Consider the following 23,001-nt stretch of genomic DNA (forward strand, 5'->3'; position numbering starts at 1 on the left):
AAGGAGCTTAAAATTTTAATTTTATACCTAAATATTTTCCTTGTTCTTATGTTTGTAGTCAATCCTCAAGAGTGTAGTCACGTGGAATGTTCTTTAAATGAACATATTTGCTAACTGGCGTGATTTCAGTTTTTAAAACATTGGTTCCAGCAATTAGGCATTTTTTTCAGTTCCCAAATGACTGGAGAAATTCGTCTTGATTATAATTGCTCTTAGCCACGCATATCTAATTTGTGTCTTTTTAAGTGTTAATTAGTAAACAGTTTGAGCTGACATCTTTATGTGTTTGTGTATTGAAAAATAGGGCTTATTGCTTATTTAGCTTGGGGCAGATTCCACTAGCATTTACGTCACGGCATTGAGGTGAAATTAATGGAAACACATTTGGCATCGCGAAGTAAAAAGAATTTTTGAATCCAACTTCTGTACATCCACTTTGCATGGACTTCTGCAAGCCCTTGCAATATATGAGATTAGACTGGATTTGGGATCTGCATATGCAGGAAGAAAGTGAGGCAGAAGATTTTTGTATCAGTAATGAAATGGCAGAGTCCAATTTTATAAAAGCAAAATGTTCATATCCCAGCACAATTGTTCATTCTTTCTACTTTTGGAAAGCTTTCATTGTGCTTATTAACGTTAAGAATTTTGTAGAGGGAGATGTTGCAAAATGTGTGATCTCTTTGCACCATCTAGTGGTCAGGTCTTAAACTGCAGCAGGAAATAAGGTGTTTTCTATCTGTGAGACTTAGTATTTTTCAACACCCAGAATCTTTTCTTCTTTCTTTTTCAGTCAGGAAGCTGATATGTTTTGGGAAAGAAATTTGCCTACTTCATTTATTAAATAAAAGTTAATTAAATAGAAGTTAACCCTTCTTATATATTGTTCCGCTCCCCTTTTTTATATTGTTCAAAGACATAGAGCTGCCACCAAATTTTTACAGAGCTGTCACACTGAGTTGAGATAATTTCAGCCAAAAACAAAGGCACCTAATGAATTAGTTTAATGGACAGCCATTCCAAACGCATAAAAGAAGTGTTAGGCTTCTTTTGAAATGTGGGAAGTAGCCTGGGGACCTCCACTTCTTGGACTCTTCAGGAGTCTGACCACAGCTTGGGAACCACTGTTTGATGCCACAGATGAGATCAGTTCTCTCCCCATAAATTGTGGCAGACATCATGGGCAGTTTGTCATCTTAAGCAGCTACCCTGCTGTTCAGAATCGATTTTTTAATATTTAGTGTTTTCTTTCCAAGTGCAAAGGTTGTGCGTGTTTATTAAAATGCACACATTACAGAAACATTTCAAAGGTGAGAGTCCCCCGTGGTCCACTCCTGGGAGAGACACACATACACACACACGTGTCAAACAAAGATCACAGGAGTTCAACACTGGACATAATATTCTGTATCTTGCTTTCGCACAGACCGGTGTATCTTGCACAACCTTCCATGTCGTTTCACACAAACCTACCTCATTCTTTTTAATGACTACATATGGTTCCCTTTTATGACTGTCATAATTTATTTAAGCAATCCACTATTGATTTACTTTTGAGTTGTTTCCAATTATTTGCTATTACACCGGTGCAATGTATTTCCTTGTACGTGTGTCTTTGCTCCCTGGGTGTTTCTTAGAAGAATGCATGGTATTACCATTTTGCCTTCCAAAAAGAGTGTGCCCATTTAAACTTCCCCTCCCCCATCTGTGGTGTGTGAGCGGGTACCTGTTTCCCACGTCCTCACTATAGCTGAGCATCACTGGTATTTAAAGGTGAACATCTTTTCATATGTTTATTGGCCGTTTGTATTTCTTTTGTGAATCTCTTCTGTTTGTGCCCTTTGCCCAGTTTTTTCTATTGGCTTATTTAGCTTCTTTCGTTCATTTTTGAGTTCTTTATGTTCTTTGCAACAACCTCCTTTCTGTCCTGTGTTCAAACACACACACACATTCAACCAGTGGCTTTTCACCTTGTTAAAGATGTGTTCTGCTATACAATGGTTTTTAATTTTTTCATGGGCAATTTTGTCTTTGTTTTGAGGTTTTATTTTTGATTTCATGTCCTACTTAGAAGATTATAAAAATATTCGCCCATATTTTTTCATACCCTTTGTGTTTTAATATATATAAAACACAAGTATTTAATATATATAAAATATTAAATACTTTTCAACTACTGAATCCATCTGAAGTTTATTAGAAGGTAAGATCTAGATCCAGCTTTATTTTATCCTAAAGTGTTAGCCAGTTTTCACAACAGTGTTTACTTTCTTCAGTGAGTTTTCAGTATTACTCTTATCGGACAGTTCCATCTGTAAGTGAATCAATGGACTCTGTTCTTGACTCTGTTCATCTCTGTTCTTTTTATGATTGCCACACTGCTTTGAATCTGATAGCTTTATAATCAACTTTAATATAAGGTTAGTTCTCCTGTCTGCCCCACCTCAATTTTTCTAATTATATTCACATGATTATTCTTCCAGCTGAACTTGAGAATCTTTTCAGGGGGAGAAACTCTCCATTCTAGATGTTTATTGTGACTGCACTGAGCATATAGATTAATAGAGGAACGATTGGTGAAAAGCCTGCACCCGGGTCTTTGTTTCTGTCGCTCAGCAGAGTGGAAGGGCGTTCTTTGTGGAGAGCCTGCACCCTTCTTTGTAGGTTATTCCTAGGTGTTTGATGTTTTCGTGGCTCTCATGAACAGGATCTTTTCTTCCATTATATTTTCTGTCATTTATGTATCAAAGAGCTGTTGACTTTTGCATCATTTTGTGGGCTGGCTCTCCCACTGACTTCTATTGTTTCTGACGGTTTTTCAGTTGCTTTTCTTCAGTTTCGCAGGCCGGAGTTTATGTCGTCTGCAAATACCAACACTGCCTCCTCCTGTCCCTCTTCCTGTGCCTCACCTGGCACCGCGGCCAGCTTGGTGAGGTCACTGGGCCGCCTTGTCTGGACGGAAGTTTCTAGTTCTATACTCACCCATAATGCTGCATTTTGGCTTGCTGCATATAGACATATCTTTTTTTTTATTATCATGTTAAAGAATTAGCCATCTATTTCTGTTTTCCTAAATGTTTTTATCAGGATTAGATGGTAGCTTTTTTTTTAAATTATTTTCATAATACCTTTTCTTTCTTTATTTATTTTTGGCTGTGTTGGGTCTTCGTTTCTGTGTGAGGGCTTTCTCTAGTTGCGGCGAGCGGGGACCACTCTTCATCGCGGTGCGCGGGCCTCTCACTGTCATGGCCTCTCTTGTTGCAGAGCACAAGCTCCAGACGCGCAGGCTCAGTAGGTGTGGCTCATGGGCCTAGTTGCTCCGCGGCATGTGGGATCCTCCCAGACCAGGGCTCGAACCCGTGTCCCCTGCATTGATTCTCAACCACTGCGCCACCAGGGAAGCCCTAGATGGTAGCTTTTGATAAATGTCTTCTAATCATCCATTGAGATGATCATATTTTTTCTCTGCAGGAATATTAATACGGTAGATTATAGTAATAGAGTTCCTAATTCTGAGAGTCTGCGTTCCCCCTCCCCCCCCACCCTCTCTGGTTCTGTCGGCAGTGGTGTCGCCAAGCAGCAGCCGCCACCCAGGTCACCAGGTCGCTTCCTGCAGCGGCCCAGGGCGTTCATCATATAAATGAGGGAGCGATGTTTGGTGGACAGAATTACCTACCCTGGATACTGTCATGAGTTGTATACCTGGGTCATGCAGAACTGAGGTCAAGATGAATATTCCGTCTTTTGACGTCTATCATAAAAGGATTTTTCTGTCATTTTCTGTCCTTTTGGCAACTCTCATCCCCCAAGTTTGAAAGTAATACCGCCCCCCCCCCCCGCCAGTTGAACTCTTAGAAGGTTGCCCAGCATGTAGGTAAAAAAATTACCATAAAGATAAAGAATGGGTAGGGCACGTTCCCAGAGTCATCCATGGCTTCTCCTTTTCCACTCAGAAATCAGTGCCAGAAAGCGGCATTGTTTTAAATATTTTCCACAAATAACCTAGGAGGGGGAAAATACAAATATCCATTTTTAGGTGACATTCAGCTGAACTCTGACACGCTGACTCACTGAGGGGTGAGCCCCCATGGCTCTTTGCCAACAGAACCGGCGTTTATTCAGCCACAAAGGCGTCCGTCAGCCCCCAGCCCTGCCCAGAGCCCCATGCCGACACCAATGGCTGGACCCGCAGGTACCCCCTGGGCCCCCAGCCTTGCAGCCTGGGAGGGGCCAGGAGAAGTCAGCTTGTTATTAATCACGCAGCAGTCCTAGTGCCACCACAGAATGTGCTTTCCCCCATTTTCCTTAAAATGCATGGCCTTCTCTGTCTTTCATCTTTCTACTTTTAAGAGTCATGGGTGCAGAAATATTTCACTTTCTTGCTTACTTTGTCCCCATGTGCCCACACAAAATGCACTCACAGGGATAAAATGGCAGTTGACACTCTGGTTGGGCAGTTCGTAGGGAATGGTGGGGACTGCGGCAAACTGGAAAGCACGCCTCTCTCTAAAGGAAGCAGCCTTCATTCACCTGTGTGAGGCTAAGGGTTGGGGTGCAAGAATGAAGGTCCAAAATCGCCATAGCCCCCTATTTGTTTTATAAAATCTGGAAAATGCTGGCATTTTATGCAAAGTCTCTTCAACTTTCAATGTTTATAACTATTTTAAACACCACACAGGCCACTAGTGTGTGAACCTCCAGCTTGCCCATGTCTGTGCATGGAGATACAAACACAGATCACATGTCGACTCATAATTTCACGATTCACAGGGGTGATGGGGACAAGCCCTGGGGTCGGCACTTTGCCTCCATGAGTTAAACACCACGGACTAGGGGCCATCACACCATCACGCTCAGAGGCTGTGGGAATTCAGAGGACCCACAGCCCGCACTGCTGCTTCCAAAGACTGAAGACCAGAATGACCTGCCCCCTACCTGAGAACTGAGTCCCTAGGCTAGCTGTCTTCTCTCCTTTGCATTGAGCTGTCCCCAGAGCCTGATCTGTCCCTTCACTCACCTATCCATCCACCCGTCCATCCACCCACCTGTGTCTCCATCCACTCATTCATCCACCCATTCACCTCCCCCCTCCCCACAGCCTGTACCATCCATCATTCATTCATTCATTCATTCATTCATTCATCTATTCTGGGCCACAGCCTCTACCAGCCTCTGAAGCTACAGAAATGTCTGAGGCCCCATCCTGACCCTGCACTTAAGGAGGAGATGGAAAGTGATGTGGGGCCCTGGAAGCTAGTGATTAATCCTCCCTGGAGGAGGACGAACGTCCCAGAGGGAGTAGCATTCGAAAAGGCACAGAGGTGTGGTGTTTGACAGGAAGAGGGAGGGGAGATCTGAGAAGCCATGTGTGGGGAAAGGTCTGTGCAGAAACCTTTGACGCCTCACTCCCAGAGCAGGGGCTGGGGCTCCGCCCAGGTGGAGACGTAGGAGTCACTTCACCGCTCTTTGATGCTCTGTCGGTTCCTAGGTGGAGGTGCTCCTGAGCTGAGGGTGCCCTGAGAGTGGGGGGGCTCTCGCGGCACTGAGCCCAGGGCAGCAGGCTGTGTAGGGTGCTGGTGGGTGTCACCATCCCCCCCCCGGGAGTCCCCGGCTTAGAGCAGGAAAGGGGGACGGGGTGCTGATGAGCGTTGATGAGAATGACCTGGGTGCCCCGGAGTCAAAAGAGGTACGGCCTGAATCGGCACGTGGTCCATGCATTCATCCGGCAGCCGTGCCCCGTGCCCATACAGACGTGGTGCCTGCTCCTGGAGCAGGTGGGTCGCGAGGGGTCCTTGTTCAGCCCCTCATTTAGGGTGAGGCTGAGCAGGGGGGCTGGGTGGGGCTCAGGGTCTCTGACTCTGGGGTTGCTGCTCTCGGGTCAGAGCTGAGCAGCCCAGCAGGAAAGCCAGAAGGGAAACACAGAAGAGGCTTCCCGCGAGGGTCGCACCGACCCCGCTGTGGGCTTGTTGTGGGACCCTCCTGCTTCCCGACCCCGGTGGCCTCGGTCAGGCTTCTCCCCTCTCTGAGCCCCGCTGTGCTCACGTGGGAAGGACAGCAGTACCAGCTTCACTGGGCGTGAGGATTCTGTCCCCGACCCTGGCTTGGGACACGGCAGCTCCTACCCCTCCTGTTCCCTTATTAGTGACCACAGGGCTCATGGGCTGTAGTCCAGGAGCCCTGACCTCCAGGCCCAGCTGTGGGCTCTCAGCAAGTGAGGGGATGAACAAGGCATCTCCCCAGCTTGGGGGTATTTCAGGACCCCCCCCCCGCAAGGTCTGGGGGGCAGTCCTGGCTTCCCTTCATCCCCCAGGCCCCAGTCTGCACGTGACAGCCCTTCTCGGGACAGAGCCCTCCTACAGGCTTGTCAGCCCTCCCAGCACACGGAGGAGGCCTGCGCCGTGGCACGTGAGGCCCCTTAGGGCCCACTCCTCACAATGGCACCTGGCCCTTTCCTCTCCAGGGGTACCCGAGATCCAGCAGCCAGGCTTCCAGAAACAGATGGGGGGACACAGAGTCCTCGTGTGAGGAGAGGAAGCTTCCCGGAGCTGAAATTCCCAGAGGGGCTGAACCCAGGGTGACACAGCAGGTGTCATGGCCTGGCCCATGGGGCCAGGACAGGCTTGGGAAAGGCAGGCTGTGGGGACGGCCGGGGCCACTGCTCAGAACCTCACCCACCGCCCATCTGCCCTGGGGACCCGCCGTGACTGTCACTCCAGCCCTGAGCCAGACTTCAAGTTGGCTGGTGTCTTGTTCCTTTACTTCCCCCTACCTGTCTTCACCTGGCCAGGGCCCTGAGGCCCAGCCTGGGCTCCTTCAGACCCGCTCTTGCCACATCCTTCCAGGCCCTTCTGTGACCCCACCTGTCCCCCATTTCGGAATTCCACCCGTATTGAGAGGTGCGTGTAGACACCGGTCCTGAGGCTGGTTGCCCCACCAGCAGTGTGCCTGTCCCCGCCCCTGGCCTCATCCAGCCCTCGGGGACCTTGGGAAGTTTGATCTTTCCCTGAGCCTCAGCTTCCACATCTCAAAATTCAGGTTCTAAAAACAATCCCTTACTGCTGTTCCTTGTCTGGAGCCCTCTCGTTGATTTGATAGTTAACAAGACCCAGGGAGGGAAGGGTGGGAGGGTGTGTGCTTGCCTTTACTTCTTTTCCCTCTATTTTATTTAGCAAAAGGTTTCAGGTCGTGGTTCTCTACCTGCTTAACCATTAAAGCCCCTTGGATGCTTTTAAGAAATGCCGATGCCTGCCCTGCCCTCAACCCCACCCTGACCCCAGGCAGGGTCCAGGCAGCACTGGCTTTGGTTCAGACCCTTGATTCCGATGCACATGGAGGACTGCTTTTTCACTCTCAAGAGTGGGTGGGGGGGTTGATCAGCCTCCTTCTGCCATGAGGCTGGGACTAGAGTGACTTGGCCTCCCCAGTGCAGCTGGAAACCAAGGTCGGCATCTCCCACCGCCAGGATGCTGGCCTCACCGTGACAAAAGGCTCTTGGAATCTGGGAATCGCGTGCTGTGTCTCGAGAGGTCTGATAAGTTGGTGGCAGGGTCTTCTGCCAGGGGCCCACCATCCCCGGCCCAGGGAAGCCCCACAGAGCCCGTGACAGCGACGTCTCTTTCCTGGACTTCCTGCTGCTGTGATAATGGCCCATGCCCACCAGAGGGCACTGTGGCCAGGGCCGGGCGCTGCTCGGCTGGGCTCAGCTCTACGAACCAAAATGCTTTTTAATTGAAAATTTTTTTAATTCAAAAAGGATTTGCTGTTTGTACGCGAGTGCAGGTTTTCCTCATGCAGGAGGCTAATGTCCTGAGTCAACAGATCCGGGCCCAAATCCACCTTCAAAGGTACTCAGTGTTTGCCCAAGGGAGTGAAAGGGCTTCCAGAAGCGGCCCTAGTCTCTTGGGCAAACACTTTGGGGCCAGCAATCCCAGGCAGAGGACAGCGTCTGTGGGAAGGGTTATCCACGGCCTAAGGGGGATTATGACGGGGGACATATGTTGAAATTTCATTTGGGGAGTTAGAGAAAACAAGAGGTGCTTTTCTCCAGCCAAGATAACCTACAAAGGGAAGAATCTCAAGGGCAGGGGTGGGCGGACAGCAATCTGTGCGGCGGGTCCCTGGCCCCCTCCTGGGGCGGCGGCGAACTTGGGCCGTGAGTCAGGAGGAGGCGGCGTGTGTACTCCTGATTCTCCCCCCGCCCCCGAGGGTGAGAGAAACAGGAGTTTAGCAGTTTGTCCTTGAAGACCCTTCTATACCCGCCTCCCGCAGTGACCGTGTCCCTACCCCTGGCCACAAAGACTGGCCTCCGACCCCCCACCAGGGCCCTTCCACCCTGGCCTGTCCACCTGCGCCCCTCGTACCGCCCCCCACCCTGCCATCGGGAGCGCACTTGCCAGGCCCACACCGGCAGGGCAGCGTCCGGGTCTGCAGCCCGCTTCCGGGCCGGCTCTGGACGTCTGGGAGCGCGGGCTTCCGTCTCCCTCCACGCGCTCTCTGTGACCAGCCCCCAACTAACCAAGGCGGCCTCGCTGCCCTGGGCGTCCCCGCCACCCTGGGAGCCGGACACTCTGGAAGAGCAGAGGTGGCACAGCCCACAGCTGTCTCCCCAGCACGTGACGGGGCCCCTGCAGGGCGCCTGGCGCTGGGCTCGCTCCCTCACCTCTGCTGCGGGCGGCCCCAGGTGGGCGTCTCCCAGGCAAGGCCTCAAAGCAGCCAAAGCGAGGCCCTCCCCACCCTCTCCCCCAGCCCCTCTTCAGCAGCCCCTCAGCCCTGATGCCTCTGGTCTCCTCTCTGCTCACTCCCATCCACATCCGCTCCTACATCTCACTGATTGGGCTACGGAACTGACCCACAGCATCAGGTCACCTGGGAGCTGGTTGACGATGCAGAATCTCAGGCCCCACCCCAGACCTACTGAGTCAGGACCTGCGTGTGTTAAAGGCGGATCAGCCTGCTGTTAACAGCCTCTTCAGAGCTGGGTGCCACCCTCTCCCCACGCCTGAGGAGAGACCACACTCGCCTGTCCACGTCAGCACTGCTCTCTTGAACTTTTGCCCACCCAGAACTGCCCCTGCTAAGATCACCATGTGTTTTTAACTACCGTGCCCCCGGCCTGTGCAGCTCAGGCACTGCTGCCCTCCTCCCTGGCCCCTGGGTCCATCGTCAGGGCTGGTTTCCTCCTCCCTTCTTGGCCCCAAGTGACAGGCCCATCTTCTTGTCTTCCGACCCTGGGTGCTTTTCTCGAAACAGCTCCACACCTGTAACTCCAGATACCCTGCCCCCCAAGTGCTTCCACTTCCCATCCCTTTATTGCTGGTTCCATATGTCTCCAGCCGGGCTTGTGGCACCCCCTGGGTGCTGCTCAGGGACCACCCTCGGCCATTGGCAGAAATGCTCTTATGCTCTCTCCCCCAAGCTGCTTTCGTCCTGTGTTGCCCATTTGGGTTAAAGGCTCCGGTGTGCCCATGTCCATCCCCTGCCACTCTTGTAGGGCTCTCACCTGGCCCCAGCGCCCAGCACGGGGGCAGGGAATGTGATGGGTGCTGATGGAGCGTGATGCGCCTGAGCAGCCACCAGGTGGCGGTATTGTCCCAAACTTTGCCTGAAGGCCTGGTCCAGGGCTGCACTACTCCTCCAGCCTCCTGGGAGCTGGAGTCCCCAGACCATGGTCATTAGCAGGAAAGTGGGGCTACTTTGATGGGCTCCCCCACGTAGCCAGCAGATGTGCAGCGAGTGCTTGCCTGCTGCTGGGGCAGGCGGGCCCTTAACCTGCCGCACCTCGTCCTGCCTTCACAGTAGGCCCCGGGAGTAGAGATCATCAAGCCACCTTTTTAATCGAGGTGTAATTGACATATAACATTGTATTAGTTGCGGGTGTACAACATGTTTCAGTATTTGTGTATATTGCAAAGCGATCATCATAATAAGTGGTTAATATCCCTCATCAAACACAGTAACAATTTTTTGACTTCTGACGAGAACTTTTAAGATTTAGCAACTGTCAAAGATGCAGTACAGTATTAGTAACTGTAGTCACCAGGCTGTACATCCCCCCCGCATGGCGTAATTATTTCGTGACTAGAAGTTTGTGCCTTTTGACTCCCTTCACCCGTTTCGCGCACCCCACCCCACCGCTGCCTGTGGCAACCACCCATCTGCTCTCTGCACGGTGAGCTTGGTTTTGTGGTTGCTGTTGTTGCTGTGTGTTAGAGTCCGCATATAAGTGAGATCAGATGGTGTTTGTCTTTCTCTGTCTGACTTATTTCATTTAGCATAATGCCCTCAAGGTCCATCCGTGTTGTCACAAAGGCAAGATTTCATTATTTTATTTTTTATTTAAAAAAGTTTTTTATTGAAGTATAGTTGATTTACAGTGTTGTGTGTCAGGTGTGCAGCAAAGTGACTCAGTTACGTATGTGTGTATATATACACGTACATACGTATATTCTTTTTCAGATTCTTTTCCTTTATAGGTTATTACAAAATATTGAGAGTATTTCGCTGTGCTATACAGTAGGTCCCTGTCGATTATCTATATTATATATAGCAGTGTGTATATGTTAATCCCAAACTCCTAGTTTATCCCTCCACCCTGCTTTTCCTTTAGTAACCATAAATCTGTTTTCTATATGTCTGTGGGTCTATTTCTGTTTTGTATATAAGTTCATTTGTATCTTTTTTTTAGATTCCACATGTAAGCGATATCATATGATATTTGTCTTTCTCTGTCGATTTACTTCACTTAGTAAGATAATCTCTAGCTCCATCCATGTTGCTGCAAATGGCATTATTTCACTCCTTTTTATGGCTGAGTAGTATTCTACTGTGTGTGTGTGTGTGTGTGTGTGTGTGTGTGTGTGTGTGTGTACCACATTTTCTTTATTCATTTGTCTGTTGATAGATGTTTAAGTTGTTTCCATGTCTTTGCTATTGTAAACAGTGCTACAGTACACATTGGGGTGCATGTATCTTTTCGAATTATGGTTTTCTCCAGATACATGCCCAGGAGTGGGATTGCAGGATCATATGGTAGCTCTATTCTTAGTTTTTTAAGGAAGCTCCGTACTGTTCTCCAGTACTGTTCTCTGGTTATACCAGTTTACATTCCCACCAACACTGTAGGAGGGTTCCTTTTTCTCCACACCCTCTCCAGCATTTATTATTCATAGACTTTTTCATGATGGCCATTCTGACCAGTGTGAGGTGATACCTCATTGTAGTTTAGATCCGCATTTCTATGTTAGCAATGTTGAGCATCTTTTCATGTGCCTTTTGGCCATCTGTTATGTCTTCTTTGGAGAAATGTCTATTTAGATCTTCTGCCCATTTTTTGATTGAGTTGTTTGGGCTTTTTTGATATTGAGCTGTATGAGCTGTTTGCATATTTTGGAGATTAATCCCTTGTCAGTCACATCATTTGCAAGTGTTTTCTCCCATTCTATAGGTTGTTTATGGTTTCCTTTGCTGTGCAAAAACTTTTAAGTTTAATGAGGTCCCAGTTATTTATTTTTGTTTTTATTTCCATTACTCTAGGAGATAGATCCAAAAAGATATTGCTACGATTTATGTCAAAGAGTGTTCTGCCTATGTTTTCCTATAAGAGTTTTACAGTATCCGGTTTTACAGTTAGGTCTTTAATCCACTTTGAGTTTATTTTTGTGTATGATGTTAGAGAATGTTCTAATTTCATTCTTTTACATGTAACTGTCCAGTTTTCCCAGCACCACTTATTGAAGAGACTGTCTTTTCTCTATTGTATGTTCTTGCCTCCTTTGTTGTAGATTGATTGACCATAATTGCATGGGTTTATTTCTGGGCTTTCTATCATGTTCCATTGATCTATATATTCTTTTCTGTGCCAGTACCATACTGTTTTAATTACTGTAACTTTGTAGTATAATCTGAAGTCAGGGAGCTTGATTCCTCCAGCTTCACTTTCCTTTCTCAAGATTGCTTTGGCTATGCAGAGTCTTTTGTGTTTGCATACAAATTTTAAGGATTTTTCTTGTTCTAGTTCTGTGAAAATGCCGTTGGTAATTTGATAGGGATTACATTGAATCTGTAGATTGCCTAGGATAGTATAGTTATTTTGACAATATTGATTCTTCCAATCCAAGAACACAGTGTATCTTTCCATCTGTTTGTGTCATCTTCAATTTCTTTCATCAGCGTCTTATAGTTTTTGGAGTACAGATCTTTTGCCTCCTTAGATAATTTTTTTAACATCTTTATTGGAGTATAATTGCTTTACAGTGGTGTGTTAGTTTCTGCTTTATAACAAAGTGAATCAGTTATACATACACATATGTTCCCATATCTCTTCCCTCTTGAGTCTCCCTCCCTCCCACCCCTCTAGGTGGTCACAAAGCACCGAGCTGATCTCCCTGTGCCATGCGGCTGCTTCCCACTAGCTATCTGTTTTACGTTTGGTAGTGCATATATGTCCATGCCACTCTCTTTGCCACAGCTTACCCTTCCCCCTCCCCATATCCTCAAGTCCATTCTCTAGTAGGTCTGTGTCTTTATTCCCGTCTTACCCCTAGGTTCTTCATGACCTTTTTTTTTTTCCTTAGATTCCATATATATGTGTTAGCATACAGTATTTGTTTTTGTCTTTCTGACTTACTTCACTCTGTATGACAGACTCTAGGTCCATCCACTTCACTACAAATAACTCAATTTCATTTCTTTTTTTGGCTAAGTAATATTCCATTGTATATATGTGCCACATCTTCTTTATCCATTCATCCGATGATGGACACTTAGGTTGCTTCCATGTCCTGGCTATTGTAAATAGAGCTGCAATGAACATTTTGGTACATGACTCTTTTTGAATTATGGTTTTCTCAAGGTATATGCCCAGTAGTGGGATTGCTGGGTCGTATGGTAGCTCTATTTGTAGTTTTTTAAGGAACCTCCAGAATGTTTTCCATAGTGGCTGTATCAATTTACATTCCCACCAGCAGTGCAAGAGGGTTCCCTTTTCTCCACACCCTCTCCAGCATTTATTGTTTCTAGATTTTTTTGATAATGGCCATTCTGACCGGTGTGAGATGATATCTCATTGTAATTTTGATTTGCATTTCTCTAATGATTAATGATGTTGAGCATCCTTTCATGTGTTTGTTGGCAATGTGTATATCTTCTTTGGAGAAATGTCTATTTAGGTCTTCTGCCCATTTTTGAATTGCGTTGTTTGTTTTTTTGATATTGAGCTGCATGAGCAGCTTGTAAATTTTGGAGATTAATCCTTTGTCAGTTGCTTCATTTGCAAATATTTTCTCCCATTCTGAGGGTTGTCTTTTGGTTTTATTTATGGTTTCCTTTGCTGTGCAAAAGCTTTGAAGTTTCATTAGGTCCCATTTGTTTATTTTTGTTTTTATTTCCATTTCTCTAGGAGGTGGGTCAAAAAGGATCTTGCTGTGATTTATGTCATAGAGTGTTCTGCCTACGTTTTCCTCTTAAGATTTTGATAGTGTTTGGCCTTAAATTTAGGTCTTTAATCCATTTTGAGTTTATTTTTATGTATGGTGTTAGGGAGTGTTTCATACTTTTACATGTACCTGTCCAGTTTTCCCAGCACCACTTACTGAAGAGGCTGTCTTTTCTCCACTGTATGTTCTTGCCTCCTTTATCAAAGATAAGGTGACCATATGTACATGGGTTTATCTCTGGGCTTTCTATCCTGTTCCATTGATCTATATTTCTGTTTTTGTGCCAGTACCATACTCTCTTGATTACTGTAGCTTTGTAGTATAGTCTGAAGTCAGGGAGCCTGATTCCTCCAGCTCCATTTTTCGTTCTCAAGATTGCTTTGGGGCTTCCCTGGTGGCACAGTGGTTGGGAGTCTGCCTGCCGATGCAGGGGACACAGGTTTGTGCCCCAGTCAGGGAAGATCCCACATGCCACGGAGCGGCTAGGCCCGTGAGCCATGGCTGCTGAGCCTGCGCGTCCGGAGCCTGTGCTCCGCAACGGGAGAGGCCACAACAGTGAGAGGCCCGTGTACCGCAAAAGAAAAAAGATTGCTTTGGCTATTTGGGATCTTTGTGTTTCCATACAAATTGTGAATTTTTTTGTTCTAGTTCTGTGAAAAATGCCAGTGGTAGTTTGATAGGGATTGCATTGAATCTGTAGATTGCTTTGGGTAGTAGAGTCATTTTCACAGTGTTGATTCTTCCAATCCAAGAACATGGTATATCTCTCCATCTATTTGTATCATCTTTAATTTCTTTCATCAGTGTCTTATAATTTTCTGCATGCAGGTCTTTTGTCTCCTTAGGTAGGTGTATTCCTAAATATTTTATTCTTTTTGTTGCAATGGTAAATGGGAGTGTTTTCTTAACTTCACTTTCAGATTTTTCATCATTAGTGTATAAGAATGCCAGAGATTTCTGTGCATTAATTTTGTATCCTGCTACTTTACCAAATTCATTGATTAGCTCTAGTAGTTTTCTGGTAGCATCCTTAGGATTCTCTATGTATAGTATCATGTCATCTGCAAACAGTGACAGCTTTACTTCTTCTTTTCCGATTTGGATTCCTTTTATTTCTTTTTCTTCTCTGATTGCTGTGGCTAGAACTTCCAAAACTATTGAATAAGAATGGTGAGAGTGGGCAACCTTGTCTTGTTCCTGATCTTAGTGGAAATGGTTTCCGTTTTTCACCATTGAGGACCATGTTGGCTGTGGGTTTGTCATATATGGCCTTTATTATGTTGAGGGAAGTTCCTTCTATGCCTACTTTCTGCAGGGTTTTTATCATAAATGGGTGTTGAATTTTGTCGAAAGCTTTCTCTGCACCTATCGAGATGATCATATGGTTTTTCTCCTTCAGTTTGTTAATATGGTGTATCACATTGATTGATTTGCGTATATTGAAGAATCCTTGCATTCCTGGAATAAACCCCACTTGATCATGGTGTATGATCCTTTTAATGTGCTGTTGAATTCTGTTTGCTAGTATTTTGTTGAGGATTTTTGCATCTATGTTCATCAGCAATATTGGCCTGTAGTTTTCTTTCTTTGTGACATCCTTGAGTAAAAGTGATGAGGGCGGACATCCTTGTCTTGTTCCTGATCTTAGAGGAAACACTTCCAGCTCTTCACCATTGAGTATGATGTTAGCTGTGGGTTTGTCGTATAGGGCCTTTATTATGTTGAGATAGGTTATCTCTATGCCCACTTCCTGGAGAATTTTTATCATAAACCGATGTTGAATTTTATCAAAAGTTTTTCCTGCATCTATTGAGATAATCATATGGTTTTTATCCTTCAATTTGTTAATGTGGTGTATCACATTGATTGACTTACAGATGTTGAAAAACTCCTTGCATCCCTGGGATAAATCCCACTTGATCATGGTGTATGATCCAACGTGAGTCAACGTATTGTTGGATTCAATTTGCTGGTATTTTGTTGAGGATTTTTGCGTCTGTGTTCATCAGTGATATTGTAATTTTCTTTTTTTGTGGTATCTTTCTTTGTCTGGTTTTGATATCAGGATGATGGTGGCATCATAGAATGAGTTCGGAAGTCTTCCTTGCTCTGCAATTTTTTTGGAATAGTTTAGTTTGAGAAGGACAGGTGTCAACTCTTCTCTAAATGTTTGATAGAATTCGCCTGTGAAGCCATCTGGTCCTGAACTTTTGTTTGTTGGGAGTTTTTTAATCACAGATTAAATTTCAGTACTTGTAAATTGGTCTGTTCATATTTTCTGTTTCTTCCTGGATCAGTCTTGAGAAATTGTACCTTTCTAAGAATTTGTCCATTTTTTCCAGATTGTCCATTTTATTGGCATAGAGTTGCTTGCAGTTGTCTCTTATGGTCCTTTGTATTTCCGTGTCAGTTGTAACTTCTCTTTTTTCATTTCTGATTTTATTGATTTGGGCCCTCTCCCTTTTTTGCTTGATGAGTCTGGCTAAAGGTTTATCAATTTTGCTTCTTTTTTCAAAGAACCAGCTTTCAGTTTTATTGACGATTTCATTCTTTTTTTTTTATCGCTGAGGAATATTCTACTGTATATGTACTACATTTTCTTTATCCATTCATCATCCATTGATGGACACTTATGTTGGTCCATATCTTGACTATTGTAAATAATGCTGCTGTGAACACGGGGGTACGTAGAACTTTTTGAATTAGTGTTTTCCTTTTCTTGAGGTGAATTCCCAGAAGTGAGTCATGTGACAGTGCTATTTTAGTTTTTTAAGGAACCTCCATGCTGTTCTCCTTAGCGACTGTACCAATTTACATTCCCACCAACAGTGTACGAGGGTTCCCTTTGCTCCACATCATCGCCAACATTTATTTCTTGATGTGACCCCTCTTTAGAGATGAGTTCACTGAGGTTCAGAGGAGGAAAGACCTGCCTGAGGTCACCCTGCCACGTCAAGTCCTTCCCTCCCCGCCCCTTCTGTTTGTAGGGACCACAGTCCTATCACCAGTGTCACCTGGTCCCTGTGGCTGCTCAGGGCTGCTCGCCTCTGCTGCTCACACGGGACAGCTGGGGCCAGCCCAGGCCTCGCCCCCGCACCCAGCGCCAGCCTGGATCTGTGTCGGTCCTGGATCGGCCTCCGGGACCACGGGCAGGGTGGCTGAGGACGCAGTGCTGCAGTGGTAGTCTGCTGGCTGCCTCGGCCTCCCCACCATTTCCCCTTGGGAGGAGTAAAACCTTCCGGAAGCTTCTGCTTCCCCTCATTTCTAGAACGATCCCTAAAGCCCCTCAGCCCGTAGCTGTGCTCCTTGCTCTGCATGGCCCTCAGAAATGCCTCCTTGCCGCAGGCAGCTCACTTTGGGGGTCGGGAGGGCATTTGGAGCCCACAGCTGCGGCTGGGGTCTGCACCCTGCTGGGTGGGCACCCAGCGGTCACCCTCGTGCTGGGATGGTTGCACGTCACCTTCCTGGCAGCCCCCCCCGGGGTCTCCGAGGCGACAACTTCAAGTAGTGGCTGAGTTCAACCAGGCAGCTCAACTGCGTTACGTAGGGAAGCCCGTTTTATGGCAATTCTACTGCTAAAAAGTTTTAAAATATTATTTTAAATGTTTAACAACCACTGACCTAATCTAAGCAACTCATTTCTAAGACCCGTGGACCCACGTGGCTGCCCTGCGTGGTGTCCAGGCCATTCCCATGGCCCTGCTCCCCAGCCCCGCAGCCTCGGGCCTGGCCCTTCTGCCCGGCGGGCACTCCTCACCTGTGCCCCCTCTTCTTCCTGGCATGCCCTGCCCAACGTTTGGATGTTGAAATCCTGCCTGGCCTTCAAGGTGAACCACAGGTGTCCCCACCCCTTCTGTAAATTTCCGCCAGACTCGGAAGCTACCTTCTGTCATTTCAGTGAGCCGGGGTCAGGTAGGCAGGCTTGGGTCTCAGGCGGGAGGGTTGAGCTCAGGTTCGGGCGGGCAGCAGGGCGGGCCTGGCACAGGTACACTCCGCCGGCGCCCGCCCTGGCCCAGGCTCACGGAGCCCCAGGTCCATCACGTGCGAGCAAGTGCTGGGAGCTCAGTGCGGAGTGCGCTTCAGGGTGTGGGGTGGTGCCCCTTCCCTGCGTCCCATGTCAGCCGGTGTTTGTCTTCAGGTCAGGAAGCAGTGAGCTGAGCAGCAAGTCCAGGGGTCCCCCAAGCCTGGTGGCTGCGGCTAGCCCAGGTCAGGTCTGGGATGGAGCCCCAGCTCTGTCCCTTCCCGTCCGTGGGAATCCTCCAGCAGCAGGAGCGTGGGGACCATCCGCCGGGGGGCAGCAGGGCGCACGTGGGCAGCTGCGCGCGTCCGCTGCAGGCACCGCGGCCTTGGGCGCTGCTGGGGCCGAGAGCTCACCTTTCAGGGGGCGGGCAGGGCCCAGAAGGCACCAACTGTCACTAACTAGCCAGCCACCTGCAGCACCAAAGGCGTCTACTCCCCGCCCGCCGTGCACGTGCACAGCTCACGCCTGCAGTACATGTGCACGTGCAGAGGGCCGCCCTTACCGTGTCCTCAGGGCCTGCGCCTGCCTGTCCGAGGCCGTGGGGGGGGGGGGGCCCTTCTCTGGTGTCCTCTAGCCCTGACTGTGCTGCTCTACCCTCTCCCCCTGCAGTACGAGTACAGCTTCCGCACGGAGCAGAGCGCCGCCGCCCGGCTCCCACCCAGCCCCACCCGGTGCCAGCAGATCCCCCAGTCCTGAGGGGCCACCTGCGGGGAGAAGATGCATTGCCCAGACTACTGAGCGCCCCCCTCGCCCGGTCCCTCCCGCCGCCCATCCACACTGCCCCGCTTGGCGCTTCTGGGAGACTCTGGGCAGCTGAGCCGTTACCTCCTCGGTCATCAGCTTGCCTGACGTGACACCCCGCTTCCCTGGGGATGCTGTTCATAATCTCGACTAATCTGTGTGTGCTGTAGTGACCAGTGGCTCCTACCATGTCTGTGTGATGACCAGTTGTCCTGCGAACAACCCTACCCACCACGGGAGTCACCCCGAGGGCCCTGGACAGTTGTTCTGGCCGCCCAGTGACGCCACCGGCTCCCTGCTCTCCGGACCGTCACCACCACTAAGCCATTGCTTCCTCCCAGAAGACCCTGAGGGGCTGGCGGCTTCGCACAGGGCCCTCCAGGGCTGACGGATCGCCCCAGACCCACGGAACACATCGCTCATGCCAACGGCATCAAGTGCCCGAGAATTTCCCAGGGACCCTAAGGAAACGTGGGAGGAGGCGGCCAGCGGGTCCCCAAGTGGACAACCTCAGACTCGCCCCTCAATTCACACACTGGATGCCCTGAGGTCGGGGGACAGCCATCCCCCAGCCACCGGCCCAGAGAGGACTTGCCTTCCCGGCGAGACGGCCGTGTGGCCAGGTGCTTGCCTGGACGTGAGCTTTGCTGCCAGGACGCTGGGCTCACTCACCTCACACCCTCATCCCCACAAAGGGCTCATCTCTGCAGTGCCCACGTGCCAACGACAGTTCCAACTGCCCGGCCCGGTGCTCTGACCGTGACCAGGCCGTGGGTAAAGAGGCTCTGTGAGCCCGTGCCCAGGGACGTGGACACGCGGTCACCCAGCTTCTCAGAGCCAGGCTGTGTCTTAGTGGCCTCTGCTAACAGGAACAGTTGTTTTGAAAAGCCCGTCTGACCCAGGTCACCAAACTGGGGCCAGAACTGACATCTCTGCCACGAGTGGCCAGCGGCCATGCTGGCATTCCCCACAGTGCCGGCTGGGACTGGGTGTCAGTCCCATGGGTGCCATGGGAACGGGGCCGCTGTCCTCCCCGGAGGCTCGGTCCTCACCCTGTGGCTGCCTTGTCTGGCCGTTGGAATTTGTCCTAACTCCCCAGGACTTGGTATCTCACATCTTGGGGGTCACCAGATGGTTGGCGCTTTGGACGTGAGGTTCGATATGTGTCTGGTCGCTGGCATAGGAAGGCAGCCTAGGAGAACCACTGCCCAGCCAGGGACAGCCCCTCCTCCCTGCAGTTCCTAGGGTGGCACAGGGCTGGCTGGGGCGCAGCAGGACCTGGCCGGCAGTTAGGAGCTGCCGCCTCTGGCTGAGAAGTGAGGCCGGGGCAGAACATCCCTCACAGACCCGCATCAGCCCCACCACCCCCCTCCCCCTCCACTCTTCCCCCACGGCTGCCCCTTGGGCTTCATTTCGATACCTCCTGATTTCTGGGCGCTAGAGATGTGCTCACCTCTCCCCACTGCCCCCGAGACCTGAGGACATCCCCCGTGGGGCTGGCCTTCCCGCGTGGCCACGTGGCAGGAAAAGGCAGTTAGCTGGTGGAACCCGCCAGGGCCCGGGAGGCGCGGGATGGAAAGTCCCCATGAGGACCCTTTGGGATCGGTGCTTACCCAGGACAGAGCCGATGAACCGGTCTCAAATGTACCCACTGAAATGAGCGGGCTGTTTCTGGGGAATTGGGGGAGCCCCGTGGGGCCCGGAGACCCTGTGTCTGCTGCTGCCGTTTGGACGGGTGGGGCTGGTCCAAAACCGGCAGAGGGGTGACGTCTCCGCTCACCTCTGTCCGGCTGTGTTGGCTCGTGGGCTCTGTCCTTGCATCTCTCCTCACACCCCAGCTGTGGGATCATCTCCAACAGGTAACACCCCACGGCCGTTCTCCCTTGACTGAGAACCAAGCACTTCGGCGGCTCCGATGGGCCCTAGGAGGTCCAGAGACAGCCCCGTGGGACCCCTTGTCAGGGAGCAAGAGAGCAGTGAGGGTGTGTCTGGGGAGAGGAGCCGCCAGCCCCCGCCAGCCCCCCGCCAGCCCCGGGCCACCCTGCAGTTCTGGGACAGGCAGGCAAGGCAGGGCTGCAGGGCCGCCGGGAAGAGGGCAAACCTCTGTGGACTCAGGCGAGCTGGAGAGGCCTCCACAACGTTCCAGACTCGGTCTGGGTCTAACAGCGACTGTGAACGTCGCCATGACGGCAGCTTAAAACAATGAAGCAGTGACAGTGTTAAGAAGTCGCGTCCGTGGTGGATTTTAGGCTGCTCCAAACTCTGCACCCTTCCTTCTGAGGTGGGTGCCCACGTGCCCCGCCTGCCCCGTGTGGAAGTGGAGCTCGCTCACCTCGGGACCGAGCCACCTCTCTGTCTTTCTGGGACGGTGCTTTTCTTCACAAACCCTCTGTTCACGTGGGGAGGGAAGGCAGGGGTTCTCTCGGAGACGTGAAGGCAGCAGCCTCCGTCCTTCCCGGAAGGACTGACCAGAGCACAGCACCCCCTGCTGCCTTCTCTTCCCCCTGAACGTTCCAAGTCTCTCTCCAAAGGCCTTGGAAACAGCACAGCGGTGATAAGGAGCAAGCAGTTGTCTCCAAGTTCACTTGCAAATTTATAACAAGGCTTTTTCCACCAAGTCCGGGAACTGGTACCAGCCACAGCCTCCACTTGGAGGGATGAGCACCCTGGTGGCGGGGAGAAATAGCGGGTTAGGCCCCCGCCCTAGCTCCCCAGAGGGCCACCCTGCTGGGAGGCTCTGATGGCCACCACCTGCCCCCGTGTCCTTCAGAAGGCGGCGGGGGGCGAGGAGGACCAACACGTACAAAGCACCTACTCCTTGCCAGGCGCTAGGCTGCACTTGAAGCACATTTTCTCCTGTCACCACCCCTCCCCCCAAAAAAACAAATACTCCGGTTCCAGATGTTTGCTCCCGGTTCCAGATGAAGAAGCTGAGACATGTCCACAGGCACAAAGCTGGTGAGTGGCAGAGGCGGGATCTGGCCCCAGAGCCCCCGGTGCCAGCTGTCCCATCACGAGCACCTGCCTCCAGTCCAGTAATGGGTTCCCAGCTGTCACTGGCCCTGCTGGTGTGACAGTGTCTCGCCCAGCACGGGGCGAGAGCTGGGTGCAGTCCCGGGGCTGCGGGCTGCCCATCACGGTTTACAGGGGTCCCAGCCCGCAGCTCCCCTGAGAGCTGGTGCGCCCAAGGGTGAGGCACAGAGAGGCCTTGACGGCAGCCCCGTGCCTGCCGGGCGCACGAAAGCCGAGCTCACCTCCCCAGGGCCTGGAGGGGCCGGGTGCCCACGCTCACCACGCCCCGGGTGGCCAGTTTTCTTCACCTGTTGCGACCGTGCCGGTGGGGCCTGTCACCACCGGGAGACAGGCCTCAGGCAGGTGGCTGTGTCACTAGCTTAGGAACAACGTCGTACCGCGTGTATTTATTTGAGGTGACTCCAGTACTTGGCAAAGGGAAGTTTCACTGCGTGATTGTCGTCTTAATATAATTTGTTAAATAAACGTTTGTTTTAACCTTTCCCCAGCCTGCGGCTGTCTCTGAGGCACCGAGATCGGCTTCCCTCAGGGATGCTCTGGGCTCCACTCTCTCCAGCTCAGCCCAGCTGCTGGCTGGGTTGGCCAGCACCCTGGCCTTCCAGCCTTCTAGAAAGAGCTGGTGGGTTTCTTTGCCCCCGTTTAGCTTAGATGACCTGGTGACAAGCCAGAAGGATCCCAGAGGAGCGAAGAGAGCCCTGCCACTCCCTGGCGACAGCCCTCTGGAATGCTTCTGGAGGGAGAAAACACCAGTTTCCATAAAAGCATGCGAAACGCGTGCATTTTAATGGGTCGCCAGCAAGGAACGCAAAGGGGCGCTTCTATCTCTGGCTCGCCCCGAGCCTTGTCTGTGCCGAGCCGGGGCCGTCTGGCTGCCGGGAGTGGGGGAACATGCAACCACGTCCAGCGCCAGTGGTTTTGTCCTGTCTCCACTGCTCACCTGCTGGCAATATGCCACCCCAAATGCCAGGGAGGGGCTGCCAGCCCTGGACGCACACAGGCTCCTTGTGAGCACATGACTGGTGAGGTTTCACCACCATAGCTCTTTACCTTTTTCATAAGTGGCTTCGCAGTTTGGGGCTGGACACCCTGTTCATGCCAGACTAAGGCGGGAATCGGGTGACCCTTAGCTCTCATCTCACTGGGACCATGAAAGTCCCCAAAAGGGTACTGGCACCTCCAGCCCAGGCCCCCACCTCTGGCATCCCTCAGGTCTTTTTCCCACAGTGGGAGAGGGAGAACAGCCCAGAGACTTCCACGAGAAACCCACGAAGAACACTCAACATGGAGTTTGAAGAGTCCCTCCTAGTGCCGGGTCACCAAGGAAGTACACGTAGTAGCCTTTGACATCCAAGACACAGAACCTGCACTGCTCGGGGTCGCCGGGGGGAAGCACCTCACACATGGGCCTTTGGGCAGCAAGAAATTGAAGTCCACACTCTACAGCCTGGGCCAGGGTGGGCTTAGCGGCCAGACCCAGAGGACACTCGGACCGCAAAGCAGGACACAGCCTAGCCTCAAAGGGGCCAGAGCAGGAACACCTGTTTCTCCTCTGTCTCACCCACACTGCCTCGTCTGTCTCTGTCTGGGCGTCTTCTTGCTTCTCGTCCTCTCACACCCTGGCCCTCCCTCTCCCGTGCTCCGTGCACCAGCATATGGCACATACATGCTCACATGGCCACCCAAGTTCACACATTCTCAGTTCACAAGACCCAGAGGCAAGAGTCCCAGGACAGACTCTGATTGGCTGCCTGGGTCAGGTGACCCCCTTCTGCC

General features: G+C 50.6%; 1 protein-coding gene across 6 annotated transcripts in view; it reads left to right on the top strand.

The window, feature by feature from the left end:
- The window catches only part of MVB12B (multivesicular body subunit 12B), a 470,401-nt gene extending 448,567 nt beyond the window's left edge, over positions 1 to 21,834 (top strand). For all 6 annotated transcript variants that reach the window (XM_079928057.1, XM_079928058.1, XM_079928059.1 and 3 more), the window contains one exon: positions 18,064 to 21,834. In XM_079928057.1, the coding sequence (XP_079784183.1) occupies positions 18,064 to 18,150 (87 nt within the window). In that variant the 3' untranslated portion in view covers positions 18,151 to 21,834. The remainder of the gene's footprint in view (positions 1 to 18,063) is intronic.
- Positions 21,835 to 23,001: the final 1,167 nt, after the last annotated feature.

The sequence above is a fragment of the Stenella coeruleoalba genome (genome assembly GCF_951394435.1).
Source record: "Stenella coeruleoalba genome assembly, chromosome: 7".
Taxonomy (NCBI): Eukaryota; Metazoa; Chordata; class Mammalia; order Artiodactyla; family Delphinidae; genus Stenella; species Stenella coeruleoalba.